Source organism: Balaenoptera borealis, assembly GCF_965194805.1.
Source record: "Balaenoptera borealis genome assembly, chromosome: 1".
Taxonomy (NCBI): Eukaryota; Metazoa; Chordata; class Mammalia; order Artiodactyla; family Balaenopteridae; genus Balaenoptera; species Balaenoptera borealis.
Genome location: NC_138860.1, coordinates 156,498,532 through 156,510,803, shown reverse-complemented (window position 1 = coordinate 156,510,803; position 12,272 = coordinate 156,498,532). Strand labels below are relative to the sequence as shown.

The following is a 12,272-nucleotide window of genomic DNA, read 5'->3' as shown; positions in this document are numbered from 1 at the left end:
CATGTTCCGCAACAAGAAGCCTGTGCACTGCAACAAAGAGTAGCCCCCGCTCTCTGAAACTAGAGAAAGCCCGTGCGCAGCAACAAACACCCAACGTAGCCATAAATAAATAAATAAATTTAAAAAAAGCATAAACACAAAATAAACTTGCCCTTAATGACCTTGTTCAGGTTTGATGTGACAGCAAACTTCCCTTCAGATCACTTAGCAGGTGGATAATGCTGCCTTAACATTTTTCTTTCCATTGTCAATTTCCCACTGCGAATGCCACAGAACTGATAACTTATAAGTTTACTGAATAAATAATCCATGTTATAATTTAGTGTTGTAGTCATTTTTGGACTACTGAGTACTTAGGACATTCTGGACAAATATTTAATATATTGGTGTATTACAGACTTTTCCATGAATAAAGTTTTAAAGGATAGGCACTTGGGGATAGGAATTTACTTTGATAAATGACATTTAAATTAAGAGCCGCCAGGTCATTTGCTAGACTTGGGAGAAGAGGGGCTGATGCCTGATTTTACTCTTTAGTTGGCTTTGATAACATAAAATGGCTGTCATAAAAGTGATTGGCTTATCTAATGTGCTACTTAAAAATAACGAGTTGCACTACCTAATAGGACTGCCACTAGCCACGTGTGGTTGCCGGGCACTTGGAACGTGTGCCGTCTGTATTAAGATGTGCTACAATTATAAAATGCACAAAGGATTTTGAAGATGTAGTACAACAAATAATGTTAATTATCTCATTAACTTGAAGATAATGACTACAGGTTAAAATAATAATAATTTGGACATATTTGGTTAAGTAAAATGTATTATTAAACTTTTTTAAGGTGCACAACAACTCTACTTTTGGTTTAGAGGTCAAAAGGCATATAATTCAACACACGATAGCATCAAGTTTTACTGAATGTACAGGCAACAGCTAAAATACTCCTAACTGCATGTTTCTGAACTTACCACAATTGTTTTATATAAGAGGGCAAAATCAAGACAAAAAACCCCCTCTTATGATAGTTGGAGAAAGCAATTTAACATTCAAGAATACAGTTTTACATAAATATATCTGAATACCGAACCTTATAAAGCTTAAAGAAAAATAAGAATTCCAAAGGCAAAAAGATGAAAAAATATGAAGATTTGCTAAAAGTTACACAGGAATTTTGGTCATCATCGTCATACTAACCAGCTCCTTCCTTGTCTTTCCTAAAAACACTAAAAGTCTAAACTCAGGGACTCCCTTTTTAGTACTTTCTGAAACGTTCTCATTACTAACACAGTTTTATATATAAGAATCATTTGTCAGGTTTTAGGTATACAACTAAATCTTCATACTTACAAAGTCGTCTTCTTCAAACTGCAACTTTTCCACCTTATCATCTTTCTTCTCTTCCCTAATCTCTGTAGGTGGCTTTTCCTGAAAGGCACAGCCTTTCCGGGAGTGGAAGCTGCCATTCCAGTGGCGATGGTTCCCTGTGCCACCCCCACTACGCTGGCTCATGCCATCATGACCTCGGGAAGAGCCGTGCCAACCAGATAGGCTCCCTGTGATTCCAGCATATGCTCCCTTAGAGACACCAGAGTCCACGGAATCGTGCCGGAACAGGGAGGGCTGGTGCCAGGAATCTGAAATAGTAAGGAAAAGTAACACACTAGAGTCTTTGCTTCCTGAAAATTCAGAAACAACTGGGCCAGATGCTTCCTGATATAATTTAAGGTATTGCCAAAGCCTTTCGGGGGACCTTTTTAATAAAAGAGTAAGTCCACGTACAAAAAAGGCACAAGGTACAACTTTTTGTTTTAATGTAATTTCTATATGAGTTCTTCAACTGAATAAATGACTTAAGAGAACCTAAGAATGTTAGACTTAGAAAGCCAATATAGTTGAGTAATGACTACAGGAGGACCTAATTGAGTGTTATGTTTACAAAAGATCATTATTCCAAGATTATGGACATGCACCCTCAGCTTGGGCTTGCTCTGAGTAGCTTATATAGAGTCATGGAAGTTGGGTATGTCTTACCTCCTGTCGTTCGTAGAGGTCCATTGTTAAAAAAGCCATCAGAGGAATTATGTCGACGACGGCTTACTCCAAATCTACCATCTCCTCGGGGCAGGTGCTCTCCGTGTTTTTCGAAGGTGGCTGTAGGTGACTAAGATGATAAAGTACAGAGAAGCAAACAGGTAAGTACATATCAGTCTCTTTCAGCATCTTAAGTTTTGCATCGGGTTTTTAGAAAACAGGTAATATTGATGGCAGAAGCCCCTATTTTGAGCATATGGGACACAGTTAAGGGTACTGCAGTCCTCTGAGTTAGAGAAGCCCTATGTTACATAGTCAATCATTAACTGAATTAATAGGGAGAAAAAGCAGCTACTTCAATTATTTGCATGAAAGAGGGGAAAAAAACCCTGTCAATATCCAAAAGAATAAGCTCCAAACCTTTACACTTAAAAATGTTGTTAATCTTGAAAGGAAAAGCAAGATGCTTGCTCTAAATAGATTTATTATTTGTATAAATTACTCTTGAACTGAAGAGAAAGGAACAGTTAAATCCCACCTTGGCAGGCCATTAACAACCCCACAGGAGTTTTTATAGTTTTATAAAACACTTATTTCCAAACATTAATACTCATAACAAGACTATAATTTGGCATCATCCCTATTTTACTATTTCCATATGAGGAAAGAGGTCAGGGAGAATAAGTCTCTGAGGTTACACAACTAAAAAGCAGCACTTTGAGAAACACTATTATAGATGAATTCTGATGTCCCTTCCTATTCCAAATAGTTGCATTCTATAACAGTCTTTAGTCTCATATGATAGAAACCAAAGTCTGAAAAAACCATGAAAAGTATGGATACATTTGACAAGGGCTTACAGGAGAACTATAGGTTGGGGCAGAGACATCTTCACATCTATTTCCTTATTATTAATAACCTCACCAACACGTGGTCTGTCAGTCTTTTTTATTTCAGCCATTCTAGTGGGTTACAAAGATTTTCTTCTTTCTTCTGAAAGTTTTATGGATTTCAGCTCTTTAATTTAGGTTATAATCCATTTCAAGTTAATTTTTATGTATGATATGAAGTAAAGGTTGAGGCTCTCCCTCCCACCCCCACATAGGTACCCAGTTCTAGAACCACTTGTTAAAAAGACTATCACTTCTGCATTGAATTACCTTGGCACTTTGGTCAAAAATCGACTGACTATATGTATAGGACTATTTTTGAATTGTCTATCCTATTCCATTGCTTTATCTGTCTATCCTTATGCTAATACCACACAAATTTGCTTATTGTAAAATGGAAATATTTAAATCATATTTTCTAATTCTTTTTACTGAGTTCATTGTGCTAAATCAATTGTTCACTGTGCTAAATCAATTATCCTTTGCAGGTATAAGATGTGCATACTTTTTTTTTTTTTTTTTAAAAGATTTATTGATTGACTGAGTGATTGCTATGTTGGGTCTTCATTTCTGTGCTAGGGCCTTCTCTAGTTGTGGCAAGCAGGGGCCACTCTTCACCGCGGTGCGCGGGCCTCACACCACCGCGGCCTCTCTTGTTGCAGAGCACAGGCTCCAGATGCGCAGGCTCAGCAATTGTGGCTCACGGGCCTAGCTGCTCCACGGCACGCGGGATCCTCCCAGACCAGGGCTCGAACCCACGTCCCCTGCATTGGCAGGCAGACTCTCAACCACTGCGCCACCAGGGAAGCCCCAAGATGTGCATACTTTTAAACGCTTTCCTAGGATCCCACACTGAATCCCTCAGGCCCACCACCCCCAACGCTTGGGTCAGATTATGTCAATTATGAGATTTGGGGAATTTCACAAGGGCAATTCAAAATGAAGATTAGAGCAAAGGGTTGTGGGTCTAGACAGACCAGGAACATCTTCCCAAAATACACATCTAAAAATAGGGAAGGTATGCTCTTTTTTCTGAGACTACCTATCAACTTTCTCCCTCCTCTATTAGTTGGCAAAATGGGAAGCAGTTTTAAGTTTACTAGCTTCCCAAAGGTTTCCTTTATCAATAATATATTCCATTTGTCTTTATCCTTAATGCAACATACATTTTCCCTGAAATCATTAAGTAGATTATTGTCTCTAAAAAAGAATTTCTAGGATTTAATCTGAGAGCCATGTAGTAGTCAGTCAATCACTGTCTATCTTTTTTCCTACTCATCTACTACTACTTTAGACAAATGTGCATTCATCCTGAAGATCCATTTCCCCCCAAACTGAAGTGTTCCCGCAGCTAATATATGAAGTCTTAAGTGTGCCACACGATGAGAAAAGCTTAACATGTAATGAAATAAACAGGACACCTGGCAGTAGCAGGGTACACACTGACTTGCACTGCCTAATTATTTATACCCTATTAAAAGAAAGATAGTTAAGTTTATTGAAAATGTATGTAAAATCCCCAGGCAAGGCTGAATACACAAGAAAACAACTAGACTGTAAAACAGAGGCCACAGACAAGATGGGGATGAAAAGAACTGGTATTTGGATAATTACTAGAATGGAGAACAGTACCTTAGCTGACTGTGGTGTTGAGAAATTTAGCCAAGCAGGAACAAAGTCATGCTGCGCCATTTAGGTCCAGTGTCTCTTTTCAACAAGGTGAGGCATCCAACCTCATGGCCAGGATCTGAAAATGAGAAAACTGAAATCACTTATTCTTGCAAGAACCTGATATCAAGTAAAGAGTCTGTGATTACTTTAAGGTCCCCCTTTTACAGAAAGACTTGCTCTCTGAGCCTTTCTAGAGTACTCATCAGGCCCCATACATCAGAGAAGTTCTAAACAAAAACAACAGTCTGTGAATATATAACCATGAAAAACACAAACAGAAAAGTGGGTCACAGACCTGGAAGGTTATATGACAGAAGCTAATGAATTCTTGTGTTATAGCAGAAGAACCTTAAGAATAAACAACTATTTAAAACTACAGATACTTATGAAAAAAGATTAATCTGCTTCAGGTAACTTCAGGCAAAAGCAGCAGAAAAGATCTTCCTAGATAGAGAAGGAGGATACAGCCTCTCAAGAGTTTTTCTATTTAGTTCACATTAATTTCTTCAAACATCAGTTAGAATCAGTTTTCCTGAGAGATCCATCTGTTGGTGTCTCCAAACCACCCCACTGATAGTCTCCAAAGTATAATACATAAGAAAGCAGTAAATATTTTCCATGATACATATACATACACAGTCTTCTTCCAAGTTAGACATAGGAGAATACTCACCCCAGAGCGTAACCTCTGTGGTCCTGTTTCCTGAACTCCTTGAGTCTGCCAGCTGGATTTCCACGAGGTTCTCTTGTTAAAAGGGTACTTAAAATTGGGCTGGCCGGCAGCACACCTTATGATGAAGCACAAAGAAGCCAGGCTCTGTGTGGATCAATTTCTCAGTCCCCTCAACTGCTCATCTTAAACTATCTAGATCCTGACACGTTTCCAAAAGGGGAAAGGGGAAAGGGGAAGGGGGAGGGGAATATAAAAAGTATTTGTTACATTTAAAAATAGGGGGAAGGGGAAGGAGCTATATCAATGTTCACCTCATTCAACTTCCTTGAGTGATGGCCCTATGATGTTGCTTAAATAGATAATACATGGACATTTGCACATTGAATGCAAACACTGTTCACAAAAAGGTCATAGCTTAGAAAGACAGATGGACTTTTGTTTGGGCAAATAATGTCATTGAAGTGATAGATCAAAAATAAAACACTGAAGAGCTATAAAAGATCTTCTGAGTAGTCAACTCTAGTAGCAAAACATCCACATTACCAAGCCCTTAATTTACAAATCTCATTATTCTTACACAGCTGCTAAAAATAGTGTGCAGGTATGTATTTATACTTGACTTATCCTTCAAAATCTAAGGACATAAGAAACCTGTTTAAAAACAAAAAAAATCAGACAGGAACTTGATATGCTTTTCCCTCCGAAGAATAGCAGCTCTCAAGGCAAATTTCTTGGTATAAAGCTCTCAAATGTTTCTTCTATTTCTTTGGTCTTCACTACTTATAAATTCACAGCAAAATTAAAATAAGTAGAAAGATAGGGCTTAAGGAACAGTCATGGAGAAAGTTCCAAAGTAAGGTTTTCTTCTCTTCAGTTTTCTGTATTTCACTCGTTCTGCCCCTTCTTGAAGCCTAAACTGAGTTAATGGAAGGTAATAAGAATCTTCTGCTTCAGTAAAGAAGTCACTTTGCATCCATGTCCATCGTTATTCAATCATTTTAAAGGCCACAGGAATCTATCACTATAAATGAAAAAACAAAACAACATATATCACAAGAAGCAAAATTACTATATATAAATGCTAAAGTGAGACATGGTCAAATGATCGATCTTGGAGACAAAGGTCTAGGAGACAAAACTCTTAAGTTCAATTTAGACATTAATTTAATGTGTCACCAACTATAGCAACAACATAACTGGCTAAAATAATTTTAAAGATTTTTAAAGGATTTTAAAAAGTCATCTGAAAAAATATACTTTTTAAATAACAATTTCTCCAGTTAGCTATCAAAGGTAATTCAGACATGTAAATTAGAGTCTGTTAGATTTTCTCTCATATATGGAATAGCTTGCCATAAGTGGGCAAAGAGTCATAACTTACTGGTTTATTACCACAGTCAACTATCTAATTGTTTAGTACTAACCACAGCCAGATGCTTAAAAACAAGACATCCGTCATAGCATTCCTCATGTATTTACATATTTTTAGATACCTACTTATCAATTAAGAGACTTAAGTGCTTATGCTCTGACTTAAAATATGCAGTAAGAGATGACACAAATACTTCTTTGGCAAATTCCCAACATTGTTCCAAAGGCTAGGAAGTTTTCTTTCTTTCTTTTTTGTAATAGATTTTTAAAAAAATATTTATTTATTTGGCTGCATCAGGTCTTAGTTGCTGCATGCAGGATCTTCACTGCGGCATGTGGGATCTTTCGTTGCAGTGTGCGGGCTCTTCGCTGTGGCGCACCGGCTCCAGAGCGGGCTCAGTAGTTGCAGCACACAGGATTAGTTGCCCCGTGGCATGTGGGATCTTAGTTCCCCGACCAGGGATCAAACCTGTGTCCCCTGCATTGGAAGGCGGATTCTTAACCACTGGACCACCAGGGAAGTCCCTAGAAAGTTTTCTGATATGAGAGAATGCTTGCATCTGTGGGCAATTCTGGTGTACACTGGTAAATTCTAGTTTACAGAGTATTTCTCATATAATTAATTCATGTTTAAGAAATACTAAATTCAGAATAGTAAATACCTCTTTGGGGAAACAATGGGAAAGGAATCAAAAAAAAGTTCCGGAGGGCTTCAATTGTATCTGTAATACCTTATTAAGCTGAATGATGGGTATATGACTATTCACTTGTTCTCTACATTTTTTTATATACTTATAATACATACATATATATATATACATATCAACCATGCAGAGTATATATATTCCTTCAGCGCACATGGAATAGTTTTAAAAACTGACCTTATACTAGTTAAAAGAAATCTCAATTAGTTCCAAAGAAGAAAACAGTCTATGTTCTCTAACTATGCTATGTTAAATCAGGAAACGACTTTCTCTTGCAGTGCCCGCTCTCCTTCCCCTTCTTGAAGAAATCCTGTCCAAAGCCACTAGGTGAGGTCAGGCAAGGTAAAGTCCTCAAAGGGGGAGCTCAAGGCCAGAGCAGGGTGCTGAGGCATAACCAGGGTGCCTACACGGGGTGGAAGGACAGCGAAATGTGTGTATGGCAGCAGTCCTGTGTGGGATGTCAGACCTCATTAGGCAATGTAAGGTGAGTGTCCCAGTATGAGGGCAGCCCAATGCAGAGTGTGAGAGCCTCAAGTGGAATGAGGAGGACACCCTGGCAGAGGGACACAGCCAAATAGGTTGAGGGCTTCCACGCAGCAAGGTGCCTTGCACAGTTGTTACAACTTAGATGTGGTTAGGAAGGAACACATGCAAGGGAAGAGGTGATAAATGGAGGCTGGTTACATACTGGGATTTGATCAAAAAGTAAGAAATATTAAGGAAAAATGGGAGTCAGATTTCTTACTATGAGAGAAATGATACACTGATAAAGAAAAATTCAAAATCCTTAAACAGAATGACAAAAACCCCTATGAATAAATTTGCACTGTAACAGCTACAGCAATACTTAATAGAAAATAAGCTTTAAAAACTTAAAAAAAAAAAAGACTAAAACCAAACTGATCTTTATTGCTCTTTTCCCAACATTTTTATTATGATGGGAAGAGAGCAACAAAGCAAATCTAAAGAAACAGAAAGGAGAGAAGCAAGAAAAGGTCAGAAAAAACAGAGAAGATGTTTAAAAACGATAATTCTTTTGAAAAAGATTAATAAGAAACAAACTCACGGGACTCCCCTGGTGGCGCAGTGGTTAAGAATCCACCTGCCAACGCAGGGGACACGGGTTTGATCCCTGGTCCGGGAAGATCCCACATGCCGCGGAGCAACTAAGCCCGTGCGCCACAAGTACTGAGCCTGTGCTCTAGAGCCCACGAGCCACAACTACTGAAGCCCGCGCGCCTAGAGCCCGTGCTCTGCAACAAGAGAAGCTATCGCAATGAAAAGCCCCAGAACAGCAACAAAGAGTAGCCCCTGCTTGCCACAACTAGAGAAAGCCCATGCACAGCAACGAAGACCCAACGCAGCCATAAATAAATAAATACATAAATAATAAAAAACTTATATATATATATATATATATATGTAAACAAAACACTGGTTTCACAGGCACTACTAGTCTCTTCCACCCTCTACCTCAGCCTCTACTCTTGGCTGCTAGATTTCTCTTCCAGAGTCCAGGTTCAAATTATATCACTATCCTGCTCAGAAGTTTTCTGGCTTCCTACAGAATAGGATTTAAGTTTCTTGTTCTGATAGTCAAGAAATAAGCTTTTCCCCACAAGTAAACTCCCTCTCTGAAATCCTCAAGGTACCTTAATTGTGCCTTCAAATTAAGTGTTAAGGAGCACTTAACACTTGCTCCTTCCAGGACAGTTATAAATGTTGATTCTAACTCCCAGCAGGCCCCAAGCCTGTTGCTTCTAGAAAATCTTGCCTTGCCCTTCTTTGAAATTCACATAGCATCTAGCATGGTGCCTTGCACTCAGTAAGGATTCAAAGGTTTAATGAACTAATTTTTACAAATTATGATAAAGCAAGAATGCAGAGAAACTGTAACCCTCATACATTGCTGGTAGAAATATAAAATGGTGCAGATGCTGTGGAAAACAGTGGGTGGTTCCTCAAAAAGTTAAACACAGAGTTAGCATACGATCTAACATTTCTATTCCTAGGTATACAGCCAAGAGAAATGAAAACACATGTAAGTGAATGTTCACAGCAGCTTTATTCACAATAGCCACAAGAAGAAGCAACTCAAATGCCCATCAACAGATGAACAGATAAGCAAAATATGGTATATCCATACAATAGAATATTATTCAGCTATAAAAAGGAATGAAGTACTGATACATGCTACAACAAGGATGACCCTTGGAAGCATTAAGCTAAGTGAAAGATGCCAAATATACAAAACAACACATATTACATGATTCCATTTATATGAAATATCCAACCCATAGAGAACAGATTAGGGGTTGGGGGGAAGTGTGGCTGCTTAATGCATTCGAGGTTTATGTTTGGGATAATGAAAAAGTTCTGGACAGTGATGATGGTTGCATAACACTGTGAGTGTACTTAATGCCACCAAACTGTACACTTAAAAATGGTTACAGTGGTAAATCTTATATGTATTTTGCTACAATTAAAAACAGTATTATAAAGCAGTTGTTAAGTCAATATAAACAGTCAATATTAAATATAAACAATGTTCTACATCATCCATTCTTTTTCAGGTTTTATCTAAGTGCTTTTGCTCTCTCCCTGCACATGTGTATCAGAACTGCCTATCTGAATACTTGATCCAACCATTCATTCATAAACATCTGTCAAGTATCTTAGCTTTACAAATCCTATGACTTCCTGGCTACTCCACATATACCCAGCAATCTACAAGATACTTCACAACATGGTCCAGTTTTTTTTTTTTTAATTTTTTTTAAGTACATTTTTTTTTAAATTAATTAATTAATTAATTTATTTTTGGCTGTGTTGGGTCTTCGCTTCTGTGCGAGGGCTCTCTCGAGTTGTGGCAAGTGGGGGCCACTCTTCATCACAGTGCGCGGGCCTCTCACTATCACGGCCTCTCTTGTTGCGGAGCGCAGGCTCAGTAGTTGTGGCTCACGGGCCCAGTCGCTCCGCGGCATGTGGGATCTTCCCAGACCAGGGCTCGAACCTGTGTCCCCTGCATTGGCAGGCAGATTCTCAACCACTGCGCCACCAGGGAAGCCCCCATGGTCTAGTTTTATACCTTGTGATTAAGCTGCTAGAGAGGATGTCCCTGCCAGGGACCTTACCTCAATCTCCTCTACTTCAGGCTCCCATTACCACTCCACATGTGTTCATGATCTCATTAACTTTCATTTTCTCCACAGTCCAATGGTGTCACCAGCTACTACTCCTGGTAACTCCAACCTCTATCTACACTGGTTTCACTCAATTAACAAAAAAACCACACCCACTTCTCCTCTGACTTAAAACAAAACCCCTTCCTCAAGTCTGAATATCCTTCTAGGTATTTCGGTTCATTTCCTTTCAGCTTTTTTTTTTTTTTTACAATTAGTTTTTATTTATCTATTTATTTTCAATTTTTGGCTGCCTTGGGTCTTTGTTGTTGTGCGCGGGCTTTCTCTAGTTGTGGCGAGCGGGGGCTACTCTTCATTGCGGTGTGCAGGCTTCTCATTGCGGTGGCTTCTTTTGTTGTGGAGCACAGGCTCTAGGTGTGCGGCCTCAGTAGTTGTGGCACGCGAGCTCAGTAGTTGTGGCTCACGGGCTCTAGAGCACAGCCTCAGTAGTTGTGGCACATGGGCTTAGCTGCTTCATGGCATGTTGGATCTTCCCGTACCAGGGCTCGAACCCATATGCCCTGCATTGGCAGGCGGATTCTTAACCACTGTACCACCAGGGAAGTCCCCCTCCCTTCAGTCTTAACAAAACTTCCACAGAGAGCAGTGTACTCCTAGTGTCTTCATTTTCTCACTCCCCCATTAATTTCTCAATCCACAGCAAATTTAATTTCCTCCCACAACTCCAAAGAACACTGATCTGTCCTTTTAATTCCAAAATTTGATGGGTAACTCCCAGGTTCTTTCCCTCTAAAATGAAAGTTGTGCTACTTCACATGTTGAAGATTAATAAACCAACAAATATAAAAACGAACACATTACTATTTTATTGATTCTTAATCAAAGAGTGGGTAAAACAATACAAAGCCAGATGGGTTATTTAGTCCTATTCTGGGAGAATTCTTAATTAAAACACTGATCTGTGCAACTCCTAACATACATTTTATCCTTCCTTCCTTCCTCCCACTGACACTGGGTTAGCCCTCCATTTCAGAGATTAAAAAAAAGCTGAGGCAGGCTATAATATGTTAAGGGACTTATCCAAGGTAACACATCTAATAAGCAGCTGGGTGAGGCCTGGAACACAAGTTTTCTTCACTGCTTTCTGAATTACACTGTGGTTGTTACTCTCTAGTCATGAAATGATTCCAATAGTTAGAAAAGTAGAACAAATTCCTTAAAATTTTATGGAGCAAGAAACTGAAGAGGGATGTTAATTTACACACACATTTTTTTTTTTTTTTTGCCTTTCTTTTTGTATTTCTCTCATTATTTGTTTATCTGTATTAGCCAAGACTGGCTGGCTTCCAGGCAAAACTGAAAGACTTGAAAAATTAAACCCTTCTGTGGTAAGAAAAAAAACTACAATAGAATGTGGCTAGTATGTACATGGTTCCTGATCTTAATAAAACTGCAATCTCATGTCCTTAGCCATGACAATACCTTAAAGAACATGACCATAAATCCAACTCCATCATAGGGAAAAATAATTCAGAACATGTACTGCTGAGCCATGAAGTTCCAAGGAGCTGTCATATCCACAGCTAGCCAAGGGAAAGAATGCAAAGAAGCCACAAGAGGTTCTTTCTGCAAAACGTTATCAGGCTTATACCAACTGATCTTGGCTAAAAGGGGTAAGTGGACATAGAGTTTGAAAGGAACTTCCCTACCTTCTACTTCCATATGCTCGCTTCTCTGAAACTGATCTGCATAAGAAGGCACCTGCGGTCAAGACATCGTGTTAATTCT

The 12,272-nt window shown here is 38.9% G+C and overlaps 1 protein-coding gene across 4 annotated transcripts in view; it reads right to left on the bottom strand.

Moving 5' to 3' along the window:
- The window catches only part of GPBP1L1 (GC-rich promoter binding protein 1 like 1), a 57,158-nt gene that overhangs the window by 24,396 nt on the left and 20,490 nt on the right, over nt 1-12,272 (bottom strand). For all 4 annotated transcript variants that reach the window (XM_082365004.1, XM_082365003.1, XM_082365005.1 and 1 more), the window contains exons 2-5: nt 5,267-6,287; nt 4,555-4,669; nt 2,033-2,162; nt 1,349-1,635 (exon numbers count right to left, since the gene is read on the bottom strand). In XM_082365004.1, coding sequence (XP_082221130.1) covers nt 1,349-1,635; nt 2,033-2,162; nt 4,555-4,614 — 477 coding nt within the window. In that variant the 5' untranslated portion in view covers nt 4,615-4,669; nt 5,267-6,287. The remainder of the gene's footprint in view (nt 1-1,348; nt 1,636-2,032; nt 2,163-4,554; nt 4,670-5,266; nt 6,288-12,272) is intronic.